At 58.5% G+C, this 25,621-nt stretch overlaps 1 protein-coding gene across 5 annotated transcripts; it reads left to right on the forward strand.

Annotated features, from left to right (window-relative positions):
• Nucleotides 1-136: 136 nt before the first annotated feature.
• On the forward strand, nucleotides 137-20,538 carry ADAM11 (ADAM metallopeptidase domain 11). 5 transcript variants are annotated; one of them, XM_060645888.3, is made up of 27 exons: nucleotides 137-334; nucleotides 791-966; nucleotides 9,525-9,601; nucleotides 9,800-9,866; nucleotides 10,882-10,967; nucleotides 11,057-11,132; nucleotides 11,533-11,599; nucleotides 11,668-11,735; nucleotides 12,093-12,167; nucleotides 12,248-12,319; nucleotides 12,523-12,689; nucleotides 13,224-13,308; nucleotides 13,425-13,515; nucleotides 13,648-13,699; nucleotides 14,202-14,301; nucleotides 14,400-14,471; nucleotides 14,585-14,677; nucleotides 15,076-15,156; nucleotides 15,677-15,727; nucleotides 15,838-15,901; nucleotides 16,129-16,228; nucleotides 16,454-16,573; nucleotides 16,667-16,835; nucleotides 16,927-17,041; nucleotides 17,129-17,219; nucleotides 17,840-17,857; nucleotides 18,379-18,514. In XM_060645888.3, the coding sequence occupies exons 1-27, from the start codon at nucleotides 268-270 to the stop codon at nucleotides 18,392-18,394; spliced, it is 2,316 nt and encodes a 771-aa protein (XP_060501871.3). In that variant the 5' UTR covers nucleotides 137-267; the 3' UTR covers nucleotides 18,395-18,514. The 5 variants fall into 5 exon arrangements, with proteins under 5 accessions (XP_060501871.3, XP_060501869.3, XP_060501870.3 ...); XM_060645886.3 differs by lacking the exon at nucleotides 16,667-16,835 and having other exon boundaries at nucleotides 18,379-20,538; XM_060645887.3 differs by having other exon boundaries at nucleotides 17,840-18,495.
• The last annotated feature ends 5,083 nt before the right edge of the window (nucleotides 20,539-25,621 follow it).

The following is a 25,621-nucleotide window of genomic DNA, read 5'->3' on the forward strand; positions in this document are numbered from 1 at the left end:
GCTCACGTGCTCGCCGCTCTGCTCTTAACCCGGCCCGCCGCCCAGCCGGGATGGCCGCGGCCGGAGCGAGCTGAGCCGGGCGCCCGCCCCGCAGCCGCCGCCGCCGCCGCCGCCGCCGCCGCCGCCGCCGCCGCCAGCCTCGCCCCCCGCCCGGCCGGCGCCCCCGCCCGCGGCTCCCGCAGCCGCGCCTCCCGCCCGCGCCTCCTCCCGCCCTCGCCGCGCCGCTCGCAGCCGCAGCCCCCGGAGCCGGAGGATTATGAGTGAGCCATGAGGCGGCTGCGGCGCTGGGCGTTCGCGGCGCTGCTGCTGCTGCTGCCGCTGCTCCCCCCGCCCGGTGAGTGCCCCCGGCCCCGGCCCCCGCGCCCTCCCTGCCCCCGCCCCGGGTTTTGCGGCGCTTTCTGCTGCAGCCACATTTTCCTGCAGTGCTCGGGGTGACAGCCTGTCCGATAGCGGGGGGGGGGGGGGGGGGGGGAGAGCGGGGGGGACGGGAGGGGGGGACGGAGGGCGCGTGCACCCACCTGTCCCCATCTGGCCCGCCCCACCGCGGCCAGCCCCCTGCCGCCGGCCAGCGGACTCTGCAGGTCTCTGCGGGTGAGGGGGGGCAGTCGTGACAGGCGGGCGGGAGGAAAGCTCCTGGCCCCCTCCCCATCGGGCTCTTCCTCTGCAGGGGACCAGATCCGCCCAGCTCCAAGGGGCACACCAGAGTGGGGGATGAAGTGTGCTCACCCCAATCCCAAATCTCCTGCCCCTCAGTGGGCATCCTCCTGCAGCTATGGCCTTGTCTCCTCAGGTCTTGGGACCCAGGGTCCTGTCGGAGCTCTGCACTGGCGGGTCTCACCCCAGTTGGGGAGTCCGGAAGCCCCTGAGGTCACAGAGCCCAGTCGTCTGGTGGGGGAGAGCTCCGGAGGAGAGGTCCGAAAGCAGCAGTTGGACACCAGGGTCCGCCAGGAGCCACCAGGGGGCCCGGTGAGTGGCCCTGGGTGTGAGGCCAGGGGTCTGGAGCAGGCCTGGAACCCAAGGAAGGCCACCAGGCAGCCAGGGTTTGGGCGCCTCCCCAAGAAGCCGGCTCCCGCAGCTTCTCCTTCTGTATAATGGGTGCTGGAGCCCACTAGTGGGGAGCACCCACCTGCCTCACTCCAGGCCCCCTCCAATCATCATGGGGATCCCCTGTCCTCCGTGGACCCTGGAATGCCCAGGGTACAGTCCAGCCTTGGGTCAGGGTTCCACCAGCCCCCACTCCTCTCCTGCCAAAGCAAGTGGTTCTACACCAAATTGGGCTTGGGCAAGGCAGTAGGGGGCAGGGAGAAGCAGCTAAGAGCTCCATCAAGGATTAGGGCTCCTGTTTCTCATCACAGCCACCCTCAGTGGGCTTTCTTGGAACAGCTGAGTGCTTGATCCTGCCTCAGTTTCCCCTCTGTGCACTGATAGGCTTGTCATTCTCCTTCCTGTCCTCGCCCGAGGGTGGGGCCTTGGGAAAAGGCTTGGAGGTCCCAAGCTCACCCACAAATGCCAGCTCCACCCGCCCTCTGTCCCTTTCAGCTGCCAGGCCCCTCCTGTCTCCCAGAGGAAAGTTAGGAATGAAGGAGATTAATTGCAATTAATAATTAATTAATATCATGTGAATAATAATTACCCAGATGGAATATTCATTCAGCACGGCTTGGCTCTCCAGGAGCTGGAAGCGGAAAGTTAGCCAGGCCAACTGGGGGCGGCGGAGGGCAGGATGGCAAAGGCCTGGCGGAATTAGGAGGTGTAGAGGAGAGATTCGGAGGAGGGGTACAACCGCGGTCTGGGAAGTTTGGCAGCTGGGAGTGGTGGGAGGTAAATTGGGCTGGGCAGAGGGAGGAAGGAGGGAAACGGAGGCTAGCATTACAGACATCTGTCAGACTGGCATCTGGCCCTGCCTAATGTACTTGGTTAAAAGCCCTTAGGGGAGGTGGAGGGGTTTGTGGGGGGGTGGGGGGATACTCGGGAAATGGAATAGAGCAGGAAGGCAGCATGCATAATAGATGGACCATCACTCAAGGCAGTGAGGAAGAGGGTGGTTAATGGTCCTGAGCAGGCAGGCCTGGGTGGGGGTGGGGTGGAGTGGGGGTGGAGCAGGGGTGAAAGAGAAGGAGTTGGAGGCTGCCTTCAGTGTCTGCCCAGGCTCCCTGGGGGTGGGCCGCAGGGATGGTTCCAAGGCCAGGGATGGGGTATCCTGGCTGGGTTTTGTCCCTGGTCCAGCTTTCATCCTTGATGTCACCCCCATCTGAGAACTGTGCACCCAAGCCTGTGTTGGCTAGGAGTTGACTGCTCAGCCTGACTACTGGGTATGCAGGTGACAGGGGAGTCTCTTTGGGTGTCGTTCTGCTGGCTGAGTGGGTGGCATGTGTGCATTTGTGATATGTGTGTGAGTGACCAAGTCTGAATATGCCCAACAGGGTGTCTGAGGGGGTGAGGTTAGGAGTGGAGGGTTCTGTGGATCTATGGGGCAGTGGTCGCCTCCAGTGGGGGGTCTCTCTAGCATTGAGCCTTCCCAGGGACCTCCCTGCAGCCTCCCCAGGGGATGTAGTCATAGCCCTGCCTTATCTGTACCTCAGTCTCCCCTGGGGTGGAATTCTCACAACTCTTATAAGGCAGGTAACTTTTGCCTGCCCATTTTACAGATGAACAAAGTGAGGCTCAGAGAAGTTGAGTAACTTGCTCAAAGTCAATCAGATCTTTTTTTTTTAATTTTTTTAATGTTTGTTTATTTTTGAGAGAGAGAGAGAGAGACAGAGCACGAGCGGGGGAGGGGCAGAGAGAGAGGGAGACACAGAATCCGAAGCGGGCTCCAGGCTCTGAGCCATCAGCACAGAGCCCGATGCAGGGCTCGAACTCACAAGTTGTGAGATCATGACCTGAGCTGAAGTCGGATGCCCAACAGACTGAGCCACCCGGGTACCCCAGATCTTTTTTTTTTTTAATGTTTATTTATTTATTTTGAAAGAGAGAGAGTGAGAGAGCAAGGTAGCGCAAGCGGAGAACGGGCAGAGATGGAGAGGGAAAGAATCCCAAGCAGGCTCCGTGTTCAGCACAGAGCATGATGCAGGACTTGATCCCATGACGCTGGGGTCATGACCTGAGCTAAAATTAAGAGTTGGACACTTGGGGCGCCTGGGTGGCTCAGTCGGTTGGGCGTCCGACTTCAGCTCAGGTCATGATGTCACAGCTCGTGGGTTCGAGCCCCACGTCGGGCTCTGTGCTGACGGCCCAGAGCCTGGAGCCCGCTTCGGACTCTGTGTCTCCCTCTCTCTCTGCCCCTTCCCCGCTCATGCTCTGTCTCTCTCCTTCAAAAATAAATAAACATTTAAAAAGTTAAAAAAAAAAAAAAAAGAGTTGGACACTTAACCGACTGAGCCACCCAGGCGCCCCTCAAAATCAACCAGATCTTTAAGCAGTGGAGTAATTCTCTCCCAGACCCGGTACTTCTCCCAGACCCGGTACTTCCCGCCACAAGGACTCTCAAGTTCGGCACAGGGGCAATCCCACGTGTCCAAAATATTTCCCCCTGACGGGAAGGACACTTTGCAGCCCTCTACCTCCCACCTGGCATTTCTCCCTGAAGCACTTCTGGCCTCGGCATGTACGGGGCTGATGATGGAGCCCGTGTAGTACTGAGCCCATGTCCCAGCAGGAAGTGCCACACCCTGGCGCTGCTGGGCTGAGTCCGAAATTATTGCGTTGGTTTGGAAACTCAGGCTGAGCAAGGTGTTGAGCCAGCAGCAAGATCTCTATTTGCTGCAGGTCATGTGGCGAGTCTGGGAGCACACGCTGGCCAGCGGGGTGAGGATGATGGGGCTTTGTGTGCTCACCTGCTCTGGCCTCGGGCCGGTCATATCACCTGTCTGAGGCCTAGCTTCCTGAGCCCTAAAACCAGGATGATTTATGATAACATCAATCTCAGCATCACTCACCTCCAGAAGGTGGCGATAGGAAAGGGTTTTGTGTGCTGAGGGCTCCTGGTTTTGTGGGGGATTGTGGGGGAGAGAGAAGGTAGCCAGGAAGGAATTTAGAAGCTAGAGAAATTACAATTGCTGGGCCCTTACTGGGGCAGACACTGTTATGCCTTTACATATATTGATTTTATGTAATGCTCATCACTGCCCTAGGAGATGGGGCTGTCGCTATTCCCATTTTACAGGTGGGGGGAGACAGGCACAGAGAGGTGAAATAACAAGCCCAAGTCACACAGCACTTAAGTAGCAGAGTCAAGATTGATACACTTGGGCTGGCCTGCCTCTCTCTCAGGGGTATAGTGAAGAGGCCCACAGGGGTCCCTTCGCCCTCTTTGCCACTGATCTCAACACCTCACTTCTGCCCAGTTTGGAAGAAAGCTGGGCCTGAGGCCCAGAGAGGTGGGAGAGCTTCTGGAAGTGCAGAAACCTGTGGTCACAGGGAGCCTGAAGCTGAAGGATGAGGCAAAAGAATAAGCAGGGCCACCGTGTACAGTTGGGCTGGTTGTTCACTGCACAAGGGTGCCCCAACAAGTAGACTGAATGAAATCTGTGGGCTCATGAGGCTACATGTGTTCCGAAGGGACTCTTCTTCTAAACCACACAGAGCTGCTGTGTGGGTCATGCCTGCCCCCTGGGGAAACCCAGACTCCTTCAGAACCAAGAAAAGGGCAGGATGTGGGGGAAGCAAACAGGATGGGGGTGGAGAAGTTCCAGCCTCCAGGCCTAGGAGATAGACTTATCAGAGCCAGCTGGAGGAGGGGGGATCCTAGTCACTGGGCTGAGCTCCTGTGAAAGCTGTCCAGACCAGCATTTACTGGAAATGCTACCCCGGAAGCCCTCTGCTGAGGGTGTGTGTTTCAGTGTTTGTGTTTTCTTGCTGGAGGGGGTCAATTCAGCAAGGCTCAGTCCCCTGCCCTTGCTAGATGGCAGTCATTGCAGGGAGCCACCGGGTCTGTGCCTGGAGCCCTAGTACCCCACTGGGGTTATGGCCGTGCAGCCAAGGTCACAGCCCTGTCCTGGGATTGGAGGCAGGGGACGGTTCCTGGGAGGGGGCTGGTGGCCGGAAGCTGCCTCTGGGACTTGAGCTGAGCCCAGCTTGCTCTGGAAGGGTGAGGGCTGCGAAGAGAGATCATTCACGCAGGAGGTTAAGCTTGGGTCTGAAAGGCTCTGGGGAGGACAGCCTTGGTGGCTCCTGGCTCCACTGCTTTTGACTGAGTGACCGGGGTCAGCCACTGCTGCCTTCTGAATCCCACCCTCCTCATCCATAAGATGGGGCTAATAGTCGTCTCTCCTTTGCCAGGCTGCGTGGAGGATTCGAGGAGGTGATGTTTGTCAGATGTCCTGCCTGGGATTTGGCGAGAGCAGGTGTTTAACATCTGTAAGGCCTGCCCTCGCTCCTGCGTGTCAGGGGCAGGGTGCTGGGCAGCTGGCACCAGCTTGAAGGCTGGTGTCTGAGACAGAAGCCAGGGCATTTGGGGGTTACCTGTCAGGCTCCAGGTGGTGCTGGTGGAGGGTGGGGACAATGTGGCAGGAGTCTTGAGTTCTCCCCGGCCAGACTGGCCTGTGGGCTTGGCCTTGCCTGATCACCCCTCCTGGCTGCCTACAGGGACCCAGTTGCCCAGAGTCTGTCCCCAGAGGGACTAATGACCCTCTAAGGAAGTGACTGTCATCAAAAATTTAGGTCAAATCCCATTATCAGAAAATGTTCAACCGTTCTCACGGTCTGGGATTCCCGCTGTTCTGTGGATCAATAGAGCCTCAGCACATCGCGGGGGGGGGGGGGGGGGTACTATTGTGGGGAGGGGATTTCTCCCTGCCTCTCTGGCTCCTTGCCATCTGCCACCACCCAGCCCATGTGGTTCATCTAGTCCTCAAAGCCCTGTTTAGCTGGAACAGGTACACTCCATTCTTCAATTATTATCATTATTATTACTAATCCTTGTGATAATAACATATTAAAAAGGGCTTCCATCTGATCTCCATGACAAACTCATTTTACCAATGGAGAAACTGAGGCTCAGGCCTTCGGATGCCTTTCCATTCAACGTGACTGTTGAGCCCACTGGGCAGGGAAAAAGGTAGGCACAGCCTGTGCTTCTGGGGACTAAAAGTCACCGTGCAAGAAGTTGAATCAGTGATCAGAGAAACAGACGTCCAGAACTGTGTGCTTAAAGGTCCAGGAGTAGTGGGGGCCACAGCCCTCTGTGGGTTGGGCAGTGCTGGCTTTGTAGACATAGTGAGGAGGAAAAAGTCATGGGAGGAGATGGAAGTTTGGGAGGAGATATTTGGGGTGACAGTCTGAGGGGCAGTGCTTGGACACTCGAATTTTCTGGAGCATCCGAGAATCCTCCAGATCCTCAGTCTCCCCCTTCCCGAGCCAGTGATTCTGTAGGTCTAGGATGGGGGCCTGGCATCTGTATTTGTGATTCTGGGACTTCAGTGGGATTTTTGCCTCCTTCTTTCTGCACCCCACATCTAGGTGAGCCTGACACGGAGCATAAGACAATGCCTAGGGGGGTGAACGGGCTGGTGACAAGGGAGCTTTAGGGAGGGCACAGTCACTGAAACCAGGTGGCCCCAGCTGCCATGGCAGACATGAACTGCAGCCCCAGGGTGAGATCTGACCCCGCACCTCCCCAGCATGGCCCTGGGCCAGTCACCTCCAAGTGTCTCTCCCTGAGCCTTGGCCTGCCATTTGTAAAATGAGCACCAGACGACCCGGGCGAGTTGAGATCAAATGAGCCAGGGCACGTGAGAGCCGGAGGCAAGAGCAGGGCACGGGGTCGAGGCCCAGCCGGCCGGTCACCAGCAGCGCTGAGCTGGGCACAGAGGAGGGCGGGTAGGTGGGGGTGGGTGGAGGGGGACAGAAGGGGCTCCCGAAGGAGGGACTGAGGGATGATGTGCGAGGTCGGGGGCAGGTCAGGGGCAGGAGGCAGACCATGCAAGGAGCAGTTTGGCTTTGATAGAACTCGGGCCTAAAGCTTGGCTGGGGGAGAGGGGGTGTTAGGACTCTGGTGCCAACAGCAGCCCCCACCCCAGGTGACTGGAGAACAGGGGTCCTGGGGACCGAGGTGGGTTTGCCTGTTCTTTCTCTTCCTGAAGACAGGGAGTGTCCCCATGAACCCCCTGCCCAGCTATCTGGTTTCCCTCCTCTTCCTCTACCACCCTTGATGTCTCCCCCAGCCCTTCCTGGGCCCAGCCCCCAGCCCCAAGAGCTGCTCTGGCTGTCATTGGCCCCCGTGCCCTGTGCCCTGCTGGGGCAGGGGCAGTCCAGCCCAGGTTGGGCCTTACCGGGTGGGGAAAGAAGAGGCTGCAGGAAATGGTGGGGACAAAAGGGACCTAGTGTCTGCTCTTCCAACAGTCTGGGCTTTCCCCAGAGTGGGGGTCAGCTTGGTCTGCACAGAGATGGGGGAGGACAGATGGTTAGCTTGCTGACTTCCTGCGTGGGGGAGATCCTGCTAGCACCAGGGCCGACCCTGCCAGAATTCTCCAGGCCCAGGACGACCCCCACCACCCAAAGCCAACCTCACAGCTTGCATCTGGGCTCATCTTACCATTTTCGTTGGGGAGATCTGAGGCTCAGAGAGGCTGCTGGATCATCCCTGAAGCTGCACAGCCTGAGAGAGTGGACTCAGGGCAAGGAGCCTGAACAGGCTGCACCTCTGGGTGGCCAACAGGGGCTTTCTGTCAGGGGCAGAAAGAACAAGGAGGTACAGGCTTAAGGGCAGGGAAGGGCAGAGGTAGGCTAGGCAGGGACAGGTGGGAAAGGCAGAGATAGACCAAGCCCAGGAGGGGAGAAGGAGGGCCGTGGGGGTGGGTGGGAAGGGTAGAGGCCCAGGGGCACGGAGGAAGCAGAGATGGGCTGGGCCAGGCCAGGGCAGGGAGAGGAAAACAGTGACTCCTTGTCCTTGACTTTCTATTTCAATTCTGATCGACGCTCTAAGGGCTTGGGATGGAGCTTGAAGCTCCAGTCGGCCTGGAATGGGGCAAGTCAGTGTCCTTGGTGCTCGGAGGGCTGTCTACCTAGGCTCTGTGCCTTCACCCCCCTCCCCCCCCACGACCTCTCATGGATGCTGGGCCATTTCTGTCTTACCTTATCTTATCTTTGGGGTGAGGAGGCCTTGGAAACTGTTTCTGTAGGCTTGAATCACAGCTCCATGACTTCTTAGCTGCGTGACTTTGGGCATGTTAGTTAGCCTCTCTGTGCTTCGGTTTCCCCATCTGTCAGATGAGGATAACAGTGGCATCCATCCCACTGGCTTATTATGAAGATCAGATATGATAATACTTGCAAAGTATTTAGAACAGTGCCTGGCACATAATAAATGCTCAATAAAAATGAGGAATCTAAGTGATTGATGAGGAAGCCAGCTAGGACCAGGCAATGAGATTCTGTGACCTTGGGGCTCCCTTCTATCCTGCAGCCTGCTCCCCACAAAAGAAAGGCAGCAGAGAAAAGCCTCACATCTGCATGGCCCAGTGCTGGGACCCTCACCTGGGGATCTGGATTTCAGTCTTCTTAAATGAATATGGGGGTGAAGAAGGCTCTCCGGTCCTTCTGGGGCCCTTGCTGTGCTTCCAGGTCTTTGTGAGACCTGACGCTTGGTGTGGGGACATGAGAGCCCAGAAGGCCAACTCATCCCCTGAGTCCAGACTCTCGTGCCCCCTCTTCTCTTGAGGTCACTGTTCCTCCAGGCACACTAGCTTCAGGCCTGGAGTCCCCACTCCCCACAGAAGCTGGGCGCCCAGACCTGGAAGGGCAGCCATCTTGCTCAGGCCTGGTATGTTGCCATGACAACCTGGAGCCTCCCACTGCAAAGGCCCCTCTGAAAAATTTATCAGGAAAACTTCCGTGTTTAAAAATTAACCACGGGATTGAAATATTAAAGATGAGCTGCTTTGGGCAAGGCAGAGGGCAATGGACTTGGGGGTAGAGGAGCCAAGTTCTTCCCTCCTGACAGGATGGCATCTTCCCATCACCCCAGCTTCCAATTCTCACCCACGCCACCCTGTCTGCAGAGTCCGAGGCCTCCTCCGTAAATTGAGGCTGGGGCCAGGATACAGGAAGGGAGGGGCCTGCTTTACAGGGCCCAAGGATCACACTGCACCCCATCTCCGGCTTGCCCCTTTTCCATGGTACTTCTGGGGGCTTCCCTTTAGTCCACGTGAGGGGGGAGGCTGCCAACGGGGGGAGGGTGGTGTGAAGCAGTGGGCGGGCTGAGTTCCCTTCCATCCCCGCTGCTTGGGTAGACTGGCCCCAGGAGGCACCTGCACCAGGTGGATGGGCTGCCCCCTGCCCCCCGTGCTGCTCACAGTGCCCCGGGCCCAGAGGGTGGGTTGGGCTGTACCCAGGGGTGCGTTCTCCTGTCCCTGCTCCCAGGAAAGGAACAGGGTCTTGGAGGAAGATGAGCTTGTACAAAGCATCTCCCACCCAAATCAATGGTCCCGTCAGCTGCTGGGCTGGGCCGTCCCTTCCTCCCCAGTGCTACTCCCTATTCTGGGATTCCTCAGGTTGACTCCCCTCTGCCCTCTCCCCACCCCCAGCCTGTCCACCTGGCCCAGGTGAGTTTCGTCATCCCAGCCTTCAACTCAAACTTCACTCTGGACCTGGAGCTGAACCAGTGAGTGTGGCCGGGAGCCTGGGAGAAAGGGCAGCAGGCGCGTGGGCAAAAGCACAGCCTAGATGCGGCTTGGGGGGGGGGGGCGATGGGGGCAGGGCCGGGTCCTGCAGCCTGAATCTGAGCTGGGGCAGGACCCAAGCCTGACCCAACGCCAGCGGTGATCCCCCTCCTTTCTCCCGCCCCTTCTGTCTGTTCCAGTCACCTCCTCTCCTCACAGTATGTGGAGCGCCATTTTAGCCGGGAGGGGACAACCCAGCACAGCACCGTGAGTGCCTTGGGAAGGGGACAAGGGAGGTGGGACGAAGAGACGGGTGGTCCCTGGAGATGGGATCCGAGGTACACCTATACTCGGGTAGGCCCAGCCCCTTTGGGGTCCTCCATCTGTCCCACCACGGAGGCTCCCAGAGTCTGAGTCACCATGGCGAATGGCGTGGAGCCCGAACTCCCTTCACCCAGCTCCCAAGGTCTGACTCCCAGCCAGCCTCTCTACCTGACATCAAGGCTTTCAGGGACCCTTCCTGCTCCATGCCCCCCAGACTCTTCTAGGAGGGGACAGTTGGGGAAATGCCCTTCTTGCTCAGCACCAAGGCCTTGGGAATTCCTGGCTGCCTGGGACACCAGGGTCCCAGCCCCGGAAGCCCAGGGGCCTGAGCAAAGATGAATGAGTGTCTATAAATAGCCTCCTTCCTCCCCACCCCCACCCCCGCACCCCTCAACCAGCCAGTTCAGTAACTGGAGCACAAGTAATTCTGCAGGAGCAGGGAGGGGGTGCTGGCCCCTCTGACCCGAGAGCCCCGGCCAAGTGGACACAGGCTGCTCACGGTTCCTCAGCCACAGACCGTGTCCAGAGGGGGTCCACGGAGGCAGCGGTGTCCGTGAACGCACTGTGTGTGCAGTTGCGTGTGTGTGCGCTGGGGGGCGGGGTGGGGGGTCCACAGCTTTCATCTGATTAAGCGAGCTCATCTGTGGGAAGCGCTCCGAACAGTGCCTGGCACACGAGCACTAGCTCTTCTCGGAGGAATCTGTGAACCGTGCACCAGATGGTTGAGAGCCACTGATGTAGTCCAGCTTCCTCGTCTTGTAGGTGAGGTGAAGAAGGCTAGGAACTGGGAAAGGAGAGGGCTAGGAACTTGTCCAGGCGAAACAGCCAATTAGGAGCACACCCGGAGGGGAAGCAGGACCCCCAGGAAGCGCAGCCACCTGCGCACCGAGCAGCTTTGGTGGCCCTGACCTCTCCTGCCAGGGCAGGGGGCATGTCTGCTCACCTCCTGCTCCTCCAGGGGGCCGGAGACCACTGCTACTACCAGGGGAAGCTCCGCGGGAACCCCCACTCCTTTGCCGCCCTCTCCACCTGCCAGGGGCTGCAGTGAGTATGGGGAGGGGCTGGGCGGCGGGAAGAGCCTCCAGCGCCGGCCTGGGGATGCATAGTGGGGAGCTGCACCTCTCTCTCCGCAGTGGGGTCTTCTCGGACGGGAACTTCACCTACATCGTGGAGCCCCGCGAGATGGCCAGGCCTCAGGAACCTCCCCAGGTGAGCCCCTCACAGTCCTCTGACAGCCCTCCTACGCACATCCCGATGGCTTGTCCCAATGGCTGTCGCTCCCTCCTCCCTTGGTAACCTCAGCCTTCCTGCCCTCCTCAGTCACCCCAGCTCTGGTTCCATCCCCCTGTGCCCTCAGCTCCAATGTCCCCTCTGTCCCTCAAGTAACCTCCCTTTGGGCTCCAGTGTCCTTTGCCCCTATCTCTCAGGGCGACCCCAGGTCCTGACCCCGGAATCTGAGCATCTGGGAGATCAGATCCGACATGGGAGCTCTGGCCAGTTCTGGGTCACCCTGGGGTGGGGTGGGGGGAAGGGCTGGAGCTGTCCCTCCCCATCTGGACTCAGAGCAGACCTGGTCAGCCCCCCAAGAACTAATTCCCCCTCATTGCAGGGACCCCTTCCCCACCTCATTTACCGGACCCCTCTCCTCCCAGCCCCCCTCGGATGCAGGGAACCAGGTAAGGGAGGGAAAGCGGGGCTGGGGAGGGGGCCGGCTGTGCCCCCCTCACCTGACCCCTCCCCCCAGGCTGCCTATTTGCTGCCCCTGCTCATTCTGCTCCTGTGAACCGGCCGAGGCTGAGAAGGAAAAGGCAGGTACGGGGGCCCGCACAGACCTCGGGCTGCAGAGACCTCAGGCTGCGGTCCAGAGCAGGACACCCCATCCAGGACTGGGGCAAAGGAGGGCTCAGACTGATGTGGCTGGGGGCCAGGGAACCATGCCCGGGAGGAAGCCCCCACCCCATCTCCTAACACCCGTGTCTACACCTGTCCACACTATGGACAAACTGAGACTGCCTGTCCTCATACCAAGGCTGGGGAGAGAGGGGATCCCCACCAGTGGGGGACTGGCATTGTCCCTGACTGGAGTTCAGCACCCTCGAGCCTGTCCACGGCTTGGCCCTGACGCTGGGCATGGAGGGGACTGATTCCAAGTGCCCACCCACCCCCCAGGTCCGCCGGGGCCACCCTACTGTGCACAGTGAGACCAAGTACGTGGAGCTGATCGTGGTCAACGACCACCAGCTGGTAAGATCCCCAGCCTGGGGGCAACTCTGGGAGGGGGGCACGAAGCAGCCTGGGTCTCCGCCCACTCTCTTTCCTCCCAGTTTGAGCAGATGCGCCAGTCAGTGGTCCTCACCAGCAACTTTGCCAAGTCCGTTGTGAACCTGGCGGATGTGGTGAGCCGCCTCTCTTCCCTTCCCACTCCTCTGTCGCCCCTGCCCCAATGCCCCGCCACACACAGGCTTCGGGTGAGCTTGGGGGGTGGGGGCCCTGTCAGCCTCGGATAGGGAGAGACAGACTGAGGCCCTCCCCCAGCCCTGTCCCCCCCCTACTCTCCTGCCCTCCAGCCCCACCCTCATCTACTCCCCTCTGAGCCCAGATGTACAAGGAGCAGCTCAATACCCGCATCGTGCTGGTTGCCATGGAAACCTGGGCCGATGGGGACAAGATCCAGGTGCAGGATGACCTCCTGGAGACCTTAGCTCGGCTCATGGTCTATCGGCGGGAGGGCCTGCCTGAGCCCAGTGATGCCACCCATCTCTTCTCGTGAGTCCCGCAGCCCCCACATCCTGTCAGCCTCTCATGGTTGCTGCAGTGCACAGGGTTGCTGAACACCTGCTCTGCGTCAGGTGCCCTTGCAGGGCCCAGGCACTGGGCTCGCCTTGCACCAGCCCCCAGCCACTTGTCACAGGCTGAACAATGTCCCTTACATCTTAGGCTGATGCCCGTTTTCCCTGACCCCAGTGATCTTCCTCTGCCTATCATCTTCCTTTTGTCCCCTCTTCTCTTTTCAAACTGTCCCAGCATTCCTTCCTCAAGGACCCAATGCCCGAAAGAAGAAAAAAACTGATAAAACTCCTTATGATTAGAGATGATCTTATAGGAGCCTCTCATTTGACTTATGGACAAACAGAGAGAGGAAGGGGCTTGCCTGAGGTCACACAGGCTGACAGGAAAGGCAGTGCTCACCTCCCCAAAGAAGGGCTCTAGTGTAGGAGGCTCCCCAGCCTCCCCTTCACAGCCTAGGGAAGGCACCATAGGCAAGGCAGGGGGTTCTCCTGACAATCCTCTCCCTTCCAGGGGCAGAACTTTCCAGAGCACCAGTAGTGGGGCCGCCTACGTGGGGGGCATCTGCTCGCTATCCAGGGGTGGGGGTGTGAATGAGGTAAGCAGTGTGGGGTATGGCTGGGGGTGGGGGTTGAAGACGGACTGTGAAGGGCATGAGCCCTGTGCCTTTGGACGGATGTAGACATCTTTGTGTTCCATCTTCCTCACCTCAAGTATGACAACATGGGGGCCATGGCAGTGACCCTGGCCCAAACGCTGGGACAGAACCTGGGCATGATGTGGAATAAACACCGGAGCTCAGCAGGTATCAATGAAGACCCATGTGGTCCCACAACAAGCCTAGACCCACTCCCAGCAGCTCTAGAAGTGAAGAGAGTGTCCATGGGAGGGGGGCAGTCCTCCACCCTCCCTTATATCCACTTGGCTCACTCCTCAGGGGACTGCAAATGCCCGGACAACTGGCTGGGCTGCATCATGGAGGACACTGGGTGAGTTCTTAGGGACAAACTAGGGGAGGGTCTTGGGCGAGGGAGAATCTGGACCCAGTGGGTGGTAGTCTGGACCCAGTGGCCTCGGGAGGCCCAGCTATTGGGACCACTTAGGATTTCAATAAGCTCAGTTTTCAGTTTTCTGAGGACCCTGCACCAGGAGACCCACATTCCCTAGCTGGACACAAAAACTGCTAGGCTGTAGTGCGCGCTGTCGCCACTGGGTGCCGCCAAAGCCTCGTTTGGAGGCACCTTTCCGCCTTAGCGCTCCAACCTCCCAACTGCTGAGTCCTGAGGTTTGGAGGGGGGTGGGAGACAGGAGCAACGTCCCCTGCCCACTTCTGCTTGGTGGCAGGAGGATTATTATGCAGTCTCCGGACACACAGATCCTCAGGCTCCTCGAGATGGTGACCTACTACCCCTATGCACCCCATCCCCAATCTTGAGAAGGGGCGAGAGAGTGGGCCTGGACTCAGCGGCTCCGTCCCTTACCCCTGCCCAGATTCTACCTGCCCCGCAAGTTCTCGCGCTGCAGCATCGACGAATACAACCAGTTTCTGCAGGAAGGAGGCGGGAGCTGTCTCTTCAACAAGCCTCTCAAGGTACTAGCCCCTAGGGGTGTGTGGGGGGGGGGGGGGGACGTGGGAACGAGGTTTGGACAGGGTCCCGGCCAGACTCCCGACACCCCTCCCCCGTCCAGCTCCTGGACCCGCCTGAGTGTGGAAACGGCTTCGTGGAGGCGGGAGAGGAGTGCGACTGTGGCTCGGTGCAGGTGAGAGACTAGTGAGGGCTCCAGATGGGTGACAGGAGCGCGCGCCATTGAACGTCTGGGTGGGGAGGTTCAGGACTTGCCCACCTCCCTGCCCTTGTCCCCGCGTCCCTCAGGAGTGCAGCCGTGCGGGCGGGAATTGCTGCAAGAAATGCACCCTGACTCACGACGCCATGTGCAGCGACGGGCTCTGCTGTCGCCGCTGCAAGGTAAGGGGCATCTACCGTCAGGGCGGGACAGAAGCACACCTAGGAGGGATGGGGGCTGCGGACTTCCCGATAAGGGGTGGCGCTTAGGGAGGAGGAGCCGCCGGAGGCGGAGTAAATGTGGGGCGGGACTTGACGCAAAGAAAGCGCCAATGGAGCGGGAGAGGGGCGGGGCGTGCGCCCCCCAAAGGTCCTGTTAAAGGCGGGGCTACGAGGAGCGGGGCGAGGCACCTATCCGGAGGTGGTGGGAGGGGCGGAACCGTGAGCGGGCCTGGGGGCGGTGCTGAGTGGGCCGGGAGGGACCGAGGGGCGGGCGAGGAGTTGCCGAGATGAGTGAGGGGCCTCGAGAAAGGCGGGCGGGGAGTCGGCGGTTCTGGACTGAGCCACGATCCCTTTCCCAGTACGAGCCGCGGGGTGTGTCCTGTCGAGAGGCGGTGAACGAGTGCGACATCGCGGAGACCTGCACCGGGGACTCGAGCCAGGTCCGTCCGGCCCAGCCACCCTGAGGGACCCTGGGCGAGGCAACCCCTATCCCTATCGCTTTGGCTCCGCGGAGCTACGTGTCTCTGAGGCCCTTCCCTCCGCTGCTGGTGTCGCCACCGGTGGTCAGCCTCAGTTTCCTCGACTGAGAAACCGGTTCTTCATGCCTCCTGGTTTTGTTTCTTCAGTCATTATATCAGTATAGTCTGGCTGGGGTTCCCAGGGCCTGGCACGGTGCCTGGTGTGTACTCGGGATCAAAGTGTGTAATAATATTAGTTAACATCTCTTAAGTCCTTATTACGTGCCACGTACTTAGTTCCATTTAGTTCTCCCAGCTCTGTGAAGTAGGTACAGGATACAGGGAGAGGCTATGGGATTTGCCAGTCTGCGTCGTCGTAGCCTGAGTTCTGAGCCAGACCTCTTGTCCTTGACATGAAAGAGCACTGAACTATGAGCCCCACGAGGGGCGCATTTGGCACCCCTTCATCCCTCGGCTCTCAGTCCAGCACCTCTCTCCACAGTGTCCCCCTAACCTGCACAAGCTGGATGGTTACTACTGCGATCACGAACAGGTATGATGGGGTGGGGGCTCCTCCTCCTCAGGGCCTCTGACTCAGTACAGTCTCTTGTATCCATTCTGACCACTCTGTGTCTCAGTCCCTTGTCTCTTGTTTTTCCTTAGGGCCGCTGCTATGGAGGTCGCTGCAAAACCCGGGACCGGCAGTGCCAAGCCCTTTGGGGCCACGGTGAGTCTTTGGCTGGGAGTGGGAGAGGGTCTCTGGAGGACCCAGAATCAAGAGGCTGAGGAGGGGCAAGTTCTCACTAAAAATACCCTCTTACGAGTGCGTGGCTCTCCAGGATCTCAGGAACCCAGCTGGACTGGGGATCAGGCCAGAGTGTTGGAGATGCAGACCTGAGGTCCCCGGGTGGGTGCTGGGGTGAGTGGGTGACGCTTGGCATCATCTCCTTACAGCGGCTGCTGATCGCTTCTGCTATGAGAAGCTGAACGTGGAGGGGACAGAGCGTGGGAACTGTGGACGCAAGGGGTCAGGCTGGGTCCAGTGCAATAAACAGTGAGTTGCCAAGGCTCCTGGTTGGCCTCCCCAGCTCTGGGGCTGGGGAGGGTTTTTGTCAGAGTTGGGACAGAAGGTTCTAGGATGAGCCTATGAGTCCCAACAGAGAATATGTGAAAAATTAGGCGGTGGGGAGAAGGCAGATTCGAGTTCAGAAGTAATAGTAGTTAGTAGTTGGGTTGAAGGTCAGACTTGGGGCTCACTGTCTCCATGCTGCCCCAACAGGGACGTGCTCTGTGGCTTCCTCCTCTGTGTGAACATCTCTGGAGCTCCTCGACTGGGAGATCTAGGGGGGGACATCAACAGTGTCACCTTCTACCACCAGGGCAAGGAGCTGGACTGCAGGTTTGGGCTGGGACCCGGTCTGGGGAGGGGCAGACTGCAGCCGCGATGGGGGTGGGGGACAAGGGCTGAGGCTGGCCATGCCGGCTCCCCCAGGGGTGGCCACGTCCAGCTGGCTGACGGCTCCGACCTGAGTTACGTGGAGGATGGCACAGCCTGTGGGCCCAACATGCTGTGCCTGGATCATCGCTGCCTGCCTGCCTCTGCCTTCAACTTCAGCACTTGCCCCGGCAGCGGGGAACGCCGGATCTGCTCCCACCACGGAGTGCGTGCCTGGAGGCTGGGGATGGTGGGAGGAGCTCGCGACGGGCGGGACAGAGCCCCTCTCACGTCTGCTGGCCCCACCCCACCTCCAGGTCTGCAGCAACGAAGGGAAGTGCATCTGTCAGCCCGACTGGACAGGAAAAGACTGCAGCATTCACAACCCCCTGCCCACGTCTCCACCCACGGGGGAGACGGAGAGATATAAGGGTGAGACTGCAGCTGGCCGGGATGGGGCTCTGTCTCTCCCCTTCTCCACGCCTGTCCCTGCCAACCGAGCCCTGCCCTCCTCCCCAGGTCCCAGCGGTACCAACATCATCATCGGCTCCATCGCGGGGGCTGTCCTGGTTGCAGCCATCGTCCTGGGCGGCACGGGCTGGGGATTTAAGTAAGAGACACACATGCGCCCCCCACACCACTAGGTGTTCTTTGTGTGTGGAGGGTGGGTATTGGAACCCCAGAGTGTTGGAGCTGAGGGGGCCTTTCTGAGAAGTTAGCTAATAAGCCAGAGTCTGAGCCAGCCACAGGGTCTTGTTTTGCTCACATTTAAAAAAACCAAGAGGTTTACATTAACAATCCTGATTTCTAGCTTCTCTTGCAAAAGAAGACTGGCCCTCAGTACGTCTCAGCACGGCCATGGAGTGGAGCTGAGCAGGGGCTGCCTAAAACAGGGCTGTGTCCTCTGTCCCTAGGCCCCTAGTCCCCACCTAGCCTACAGTGTTCTGTGAGCATCTGAGTCTGGGGCCCTTGAGCTGGTCTCACCTCTTCAAGGTGCAGAGGAGGGACCTGAGGCCCAGGGTCATGTGGTGCGTTAGTTGCAGAATCAGGACTCAAACCCAGGTATCTCTCTCTAGGCCTATCTTTAGTGACCAGGTCCTAGGGACCCTGGCTAATCTCTGGGGCAAGGGGTCTAATGGGAGCCAGAAAGGCCCTCTCTGAGAGAAGGGCAAGGTCACAGATGGCTCCTTTTCTTTCCCTCTCTGCCTGTCCTCTCCTTGGCTCCTGAAGAAACATCCGCCGGGGAAGGTACGACCCGACCCAGCAGGGGGCAGTGTGACGCCGGCCACGTCATCCCTCCCGCTGTGCCTGTCTCCTCCATCTCATTCGTCACCTCACATTCTGTCGATGGGGGAGCCAGGGGCTGATTCCCCACCCCTGCTGTCACTGCTGTCACTACAGGGGTGGGAGAGCCCCGCTCCGGAAAGAAAGCCCTCAGCCTGCCCTTGCCCCTTCCTCCTGCCCACCTGCCCTCCCAGGCCTTGGTCCATTTACTCCTGCCCTTCCAATGGCCACATCACCCCTGCCCAGGTGGGCCCTGGAGCTGTGTCCCCTGTAGTCCCCATCCCTGGGGAGAGGAGCTACCTCTGCGTCCCATCTGTTTTGTCTTCCATGTCACCGCTGTCTGAACTTCCCACCAGATCCCCTCCCTGGCCAGCCTGTGACTTGCCGCCTCTAGGGCCCAGCACTGACCTCCTAGGGCCTGGCTCAGGGGCTCTCCCTCTGGGCCCTGCCTCACATCCTCCCCTGATGCCCCCTCTCCGTTCCAGGTCCGGAGGGGCCTAAGTGCCACCCCCTCCCTCCGAGCCTGGCGCCCACCGTCTCCGCCCTGAACCACGAGGCTGCCCCCGCCCAGCCACGGAGGGAGGCATCATGCAAATGTCTTCCGGGCCCAAGCCCTTCAACTCCTGGTCCCATGGGGGTTTGGGTGGGGGTGTGTAGCCTCGCCCTTCACATCACCAGGGTGGACCAGGCCTGGGGCCTTTCCCTCATGGTCCCTCACCCCACCTCATGCGGCTTTGGCCTTGTACACCAACTCTCCCTGTGTGAATGTAGCTTCCATCATCACGGACTGCCGCAGCTCAAGGTGGGGGGGGGGGGACTAGAGGGATGCCCTCCCCCAGTGGGCATGGCCTGGGAAGGCCCTTCCTCAAAACCAGGCAGCTGGGACCAGGGTTTTAGCTCTCTGGGACTTAGGGGGAGGGGGCTGACATCTACACTTTTTTTTAACTGAATCTTAACTGATGAATGTAACTTTGGGGGTGCTGGGGCGAGGGAAATTGGGATATTTTGACATTTCCAGGAGGGACCAGAGGAACTGAGGCCTGGCCCTTCCCTGGGGCCCTTTCCCTGGATGATCACACCTGGAATCCTCTCATTGAACATAGCTGTCCCCAAGCCATGCAGGGGTGGGGCGTCCTTGCTTGCCCCTCGGCCCAGCCCTGTGGAGCTTGGAGAGCAGAATGAGCGCTGATTCAAACCAAAGCTGCCTGTTCTGTGCCCAAGGCCTAAGTCATGGGTGCGACGACCACATGTCCCAGATTGTCTACAATTTCAAAGTGACCATCCTGCTGTCCCTGCCAGGACGCATGTATTTGGGGGTCTAGAAAATACAGTCCCTGAACTAAAAAGGCACCTTCCCCCTTTCAAGAAGGGTGATTCCGGGGCTGACTCAGGGTTTAGGTGCCCCCCCCACCCCCCCTTGTGGCCTAGAGGTCCCAGGCTGGGCCATCTTCCCAGGGAGGATTCTCCCAAGCAGGAAAAGCCAGGGGTGGCCCTGTGACTGGAGGGTGAGGGCTTTTGCCTGCAATGTACAAGAGGAGGTAAGAAAAGGCAGGTCTCCTATATGATCCTCAGCTTCTAGAAAAGTCCTCAAGGCCCTGTCAAACTCATTCTGCTCCTTACCCCCATTCCAGGGCTGAGTAGTAAGTTTACAGTTGTTCTCCCCATTACGTCCTCCGATTCCCACTGCAGCCGAGCCTGAGAGATAGGCCGAGGCTGGGCGGGATTCCTCAGCCCTCCCATGAACTCAGTCCTGCCCATGCATGGCCTTCCTCAAGACCCATGGGACAGTGAAGCCTTGGCTCGACTGCTAAAAACCAGCTGGCAAGGGCAAGATGGGGATCAAGCTACCTTATGGGATGAAAGCCACAAATGAGCAGAGCCCCTCTCCCCAGGAATAGCCCACCCAGACTCAGCAGGGGTTTCTGAACACCCCAGGGCCTTTGAGCTGTTATAGTCCCTCTGTTTCTGGGGCATCTGTGAGGAGGAAGTGGCTCCCTGTTTATCTGCACCACCCCTCAGGGCAAACGGGACTGAGACCCATTGACACCCTTTTGGGTGGCCGGATGTGGCTACGGTGGGGTCCTCAATACTGCGGTCCAGCTGGCACTGCCCAAGAGAAGGGGGGGCGGGGCACCCTCTGGCCAGTCCTGCTCCACCAGCCCCACAAGCAGGAGGGGAAGGGCTGGGGTTTGCACCGCTGCTGCCGTGCCGGTACCGGAAGACACTCTGGTGGTACGCGTGTGCCGTGCCGGTACCGGAAGACACTCTGGTGGTACGCGTGTGCACACAGCCGGCGATGCATCTGGCACAAGCATTCGGATCCACATCTCTGCACAAGTGTGAATACCTCTACACACGCAGACATGCCTGTGTGTGCACACACGCGGGAGTGGGCGTGGGGATGTGGAGGACTCAAGACCTTCTGCGACCAGTCCACCTGGCTCCCAGCCGTCTGCATCCTCCCGCCCCACCCGGGCCGGGCCCACCCCGGCAGCACCCAGGGAGGAGTGGAGGCTGCCCTGGCCTGGGCCTGGAACTGGCTCCATACAGCATCCTGTAAATATGTCATCTGGGGCTCGGGGTGGGGAGGCAGGGACAGGAACATCAATTAAAGATCATGTCCTGGGGCTTCCATGGAGCTCACACCAACCTGTGTCTCTTTTTCTGTAAATGACCTCACTGTGACTCGGGACCCTTCCCTGGCCCCAGAGGGAACATGATGACTGGGCCACTGAGGGGAGGAAGTGAGCACCCAGGACCAGGCGCTGGGAGACCCGGGCGAGGGGGTGTAGTTTTCCATTCCCGGCAAGGAAATAGGCGCAGACTGGGTGGAGGGCCAGCCCTTCCGCTTCCTCGGCTCTCCCAGCAAAGATAACTGCCTTCCTCTGGCTTTGGCAAAGCAGAAGCGGAGGTGAATAGGAAGCCTCTTACCCAAAGGCAGGAGACCCAGCTTCCCTTTTATGGTTAAGGTCAGAGAAGCCTCTCTTGCCTCTGAAGAGATTCCAGAAAGGTGGATAAAACCGCTAATCTGGTCCTGGGGCACCTGCTCTTCAGCCTGCAGAGTTTGCTGTCTCTCACCCCTGCCACTCTCCCACCATGCCAGAGAGGGACTGAGCAAGGCCAAGGCTTCGAGCCCCTCCCACCCCACAGGAACTGTCTTCCCATCTTCCCCTTTAGAGGCTTTGGGCCTGGAGGTGTCTGGCTCTGGAGGTCCTGCTTATTCAGGGGAAAGATAAGATGCGAGGCGGGGGCAGGGAATGAAGGCAACGTAAGATACCAAGATACTGTAGAGGTCATGGGAGCAGGAAATAGCAGCAGCGGTCATGGGCTTGGAGACAATGAGCAGCCCCAGAAGCCTAGCCCCCCACTGCCGAAAGGGCAGGTGTCCCAGGACCACGGCAGCTCACAAGCAGAGAGAGTAGGATTCAGGGCAGCGCCAGCCCCGGTTCCTGGTCCCCACCCTGTGGTGACATCTGAGTCCCCCCAGGATTTCGGGAACACTCTACCCCCCATCTCTTCACCCTAGCTGACCAGGCAGCCCAGCTGGAATCCCTCTCAAACCCACCAGTCACTGCCTGCCTCTAGACTTGCCCTGTCTGCTCTGGGTGGGAAACCTTCATTTTAACTTTTCTTCATTCCTGCTGCTGCCTCTCCACTCTCCTTCCTCATGTCCACTCCCTTCTTGTTTCTCGGTCTGTCCTGACCTTCAGACTCTGAGGCGTCACACGGCTGACCCTTCAGGTAGTGAAAGATGCGGCTTCTGGAAGAGGGCATGAGTGAGGCTTGTTACTGGTGACTCGTGAAGGTCAGCACTCAGTCACTCTTGACATCTGCTTCTCAGCCTCAGGCCGAACCCCGGAGCTTGAGAAGTCACCTGTGTGAGTGCCCAGAGGTGCACGAGGATGGCTGGCCATGGGAACTCTAGGGAGGGAGCCCCAGCCCTCTGCTGCCCTCTGCTGCCTGCATACCTCCTATCTGCCGTGGTGGAAGGCTCCATGGGCTGGAATGGAAGGAATATCAGATCTGGAAACAGATAGTCTGGAAAAGTACTTACTTTGGTTTCAGAACATGTCACAGGCAGTTCTGGCAGAGTGTTTCGTAAAGACTGTGGAGGGGGACCAGAAGTTCCAAATTTGCTGTAAAGGCCACTATTGTGAGAATTCCCAGATACGTGTTTTTTCAAAAGTCAAAAATCCTTTGATAGGATTACCACCCCGGACTGTCTCTGAGTCACCCTCCCGAACCCGGCACTCACCTGTTCAGAATTTCTGGATGGATCATGGGTTCAGATTTCAGTTCCCAGTTCTGTGTGTGGGCCTCCTTGGTGCCCTCCTGAGTTGAAGGTGGCCACGATGGACAGCCGGGGTCACTAAGCCCACCCTGCACTTTGGAGGTGCTCAGAGTGTGTTCGTTGAGTCGAAGGAATGACTATAAATTGATTATAGCTCATCCCAGTGTCTAGACCAGTGATGTCCAATAGAATAAAATGGGCGGCCCAGGAAGGCTAGCTACGTATGTGTCTTTAAATTTTTTAGTAACCTCATTAAAAAAAGAAGTAGGTAAAATGAATATTAATACTACTAAGCAAATCCAGTATGTCCAAAATATTCTCATTTCAACATGTAATCGACATAAAATGATCATTGAGATGTTACATTGTTCTGTTGTTGTTGTTGTTTGTGCTAAGTCTTTGAAATCAGCAGTGTATTTTGGACCTAAGGCCACACTAGCCACACTGCAAATGCCCCAAAGCCACCTGCGGCTGGCGGCTACCATGCTGGACGGCACAGGTCTAGACGAGAATTACTAAGTATCACTTTCTAAACCCAGGAAACTGAAAGAAGGCAAGGCCAGAAGAGGGGAAATGAACGAGGGCAGGATGACCTTGGAAGGCTTGGGGAATTTTAACTTCATCTAGAGTGAGAGAGCTAGATGCTTCCGGCCCTGGAAGCGGTTCCGGCCCTGGGGAACGTGCCGCAGGGAGTGTGGGATTTCTATCACCCTTTCAGAAGCACAGCGGAAGCCAGGGGCAGCCCCGGCCCGGAGGCTCAATGCCCAGGAAGCCTCCTCTGGCCCAAAGCGCTTCTCAGGCAAAGGGCTGTCCAGCAGCGGCTGAGCGTCAACTTCTGGGCTTTGAAGCTGGAGTTCCATTCTCATCTCTTGAGAAGCCACAGAGGTAGTAAGGGAGTAAGAGCTGCACCCCACCCGCACACAGATCCCCGAGGCCCTCCCACCAGCCCCTGAAACCCTCTGCACCGCTGGCCGGGCTCCAGCCTCCATGGGGGCCCTTCAGGCCTTCTGGTGTTGAAAGAAAAGGCAGGAAACAAGCGTTGTCGGGGCTGGGCCTCAGCTATGGCTATTGTGTAAGAGGTCTAAGGTCTTACAGCCTAAAGACCATCCCTGGTGACAAGTCCCAGAGCGCGCCCGGGAAGCCCTTGCAATGACGTGGGAGTCAGCGGGGGCCCGTCGTCACCTGACCCTTCGGGAGAGAAGTGTCTTCCTGCTCTATGAGATTGACGAGGCTGTGAAGCCACGGATAACATCGTCCACGCAGAGCCCCACGAGAGCCTTCCACTCGGTCACACACAGCCCTCCAGGTCAGCTGTAAGGGGACAAGGTACCACCTGGTCCTCCAGACGGCTGACACAATGCCCCTGATGCTCGCCTGCCCTCTGCTCTCCCCATTCACGTGGTCCATCTGACCACGAATTAAGAATTGAGACCAAGTCTGACTCAGCCCCCAAGTTCAGGGATGACAGCTGTATTCTCTATATTCACTGGCCCCAAACTGCCTTGGGGGGCAGCCCGGGCCTCGGGGCTCAGGCCTTGAGCCCCCTCTGCCTTCTTGGGCGATGCTTTGTTGGGCTCCGAAGCATTAACTGCTGCTCCCCTCACCCCCACCCTGGCCCCTCATCACAGTCCCGGCCTTCAGACAGTTTGAACCCCTGCCCGCTTGGCAGCCTGCAGGCGTCCTGACGAGTGTCTGACCAGATGCCAATCTCTATTCTCCCCAAGAGCTGTCTGCTTCTCCCTGGCAGCTGTAGTGCCCACTTGGGTTTAAAAATAAACTCACTGTCTGCTTGCCTGACCCAGGAGCTGCCTCCGGGTTGAGCCTGATCCTGGCTGCCTCCGCAAATATGGGGCCACCGCCTCGCCACCTCAGGGAACACGCTCTAGCGTTTCCGCTGAGGACAGACCCTACAAAGCTCGTCCTAGGAAACTCCGTTTTGTCACCTGTCACTTCTCCGGTCTGAAGGTCATCCTGAGGATTGAAGCACAGGTGTGGGGTGCTGCGAGCAGGACTGATCTTATGGGGAGAGCGAGCCCCCGGATTGTTCAGACTGGCACCAGTGCAAAACCGTGGTCTCCAGCCTCAACTGGGCGCTCACGGCAATGGCGCAGGTGCACCTGCCCTCACCTGGTGGCTGCCTCTCCCTCTCCCCACCATTTTTCCTCCTTTGCTCATCACAAAATGCTCCCCTGCCCCGCATCCTCCTCCTACTTCACACTTAATCTGAACACCACTCTTAAGGTCTTGCCAGCACCCCCCTTGCGTTCTTTTTTTATTTAGAGAGAGAGGCGGCGTGAGTTGGGGAGGGGCGGAGAGAGGAGAGAGAATCCCAAGCAGGCTCTGCAGTGTCCACACAGAGCCGGATGAGGGGCTTGAACTCACGAAACTGCAAGATCATGACCTGAGCTGAAAGCAAGAGTTGGAGGCAACCACCTGAGCCACCCGGCCGCGCCGCTCCCCTCCCCACTGCCCGCCACTCGCATTCTTACTGTTGTTCTTGGGTCCTTCCCCGAAAGCATCAACTCCTCTGTGAGCCCCCTCCCCTCCAATCTTCTTAGGACATCATTCCACCATTCACCAATCCTCTCTTCTGATAACTTCTACTCCTCCTTCCCATAACCCAACAACTTTCTGTCCTTAAAAACAAAACCACGGCCACCAAAACCGGCCCCCGCCACGGGCCTCACATCTTCACAACCACACTTGTTGATAGAAACCCCTGCTCCCACTGCCCTGCTTCCTCACCGTCCATCCAGATGTTCGAGCAAACGGCGGAGGTTGCCAACTCCAAATGCATCTGTTTCTCCACCTCAACATCTGGATCCCGGCAACGGCCACCTCCACTTCTCCGGCCCTGCCCTCTCCAGTTCTGCCTCACCCCTGGAGCTCTGGATCACGCGTTTGCCCCCTCCTTGCCTCTACAGCTCATTTCAGGGTCACCTTCCCCTCTCGGCTCCAATGGCTTTTGGTTGCTTGAAAATTTTTGCCCTTGGACCTTTTCCCCATTTACGACTTCATCACCCACTTTATCTAATTCCTTTTTTTTTTTTAATTAAAAAAAAATTTTTTTTAAGTCATCTCTACACCCAACATGGGGCTCAAACTCACAGCCCTGAGATCAATAGTCGAATGTCCTTCCGACTGAACCAGCCAGGTGCCCCTATCTGGCTAATTCCTATTCAACCTTTAGCTCTTAATTTACGTGGCTTGTTCCAGAAGGCCAGCCTGGGTTGCATGTCTCCCCTGCAGGCTCTCAAGCCCTCCCTAGGTCTACGTCCTCAATCCACATTCAGCCTGCTGGCCTGAGTGGTCCCCCACATCAGCTCCATGAAGGGGGGGTCGGGTCTGCCTTTCACAGTCACACGCAACATTCCTGGCACTCAACAGATGTTTGTTGAATGAAAAAAAGGAGGACCATCCACAGACCACAGCAGGCT

Source organism: Panthera onca, chromosome E1, assembly GCF_046562875.1.
Source record: "Panthera onca isolate mPanOnc1 chromosome E1, mPanOnc1 haplotype 2, whole genome shotgun sequence".
Taxonomy (NCBI): Eukaryota; Metazoa; Chordata; class Mammalia; order Carnivora; family Felidae; genus Panthera; species Panthera onca.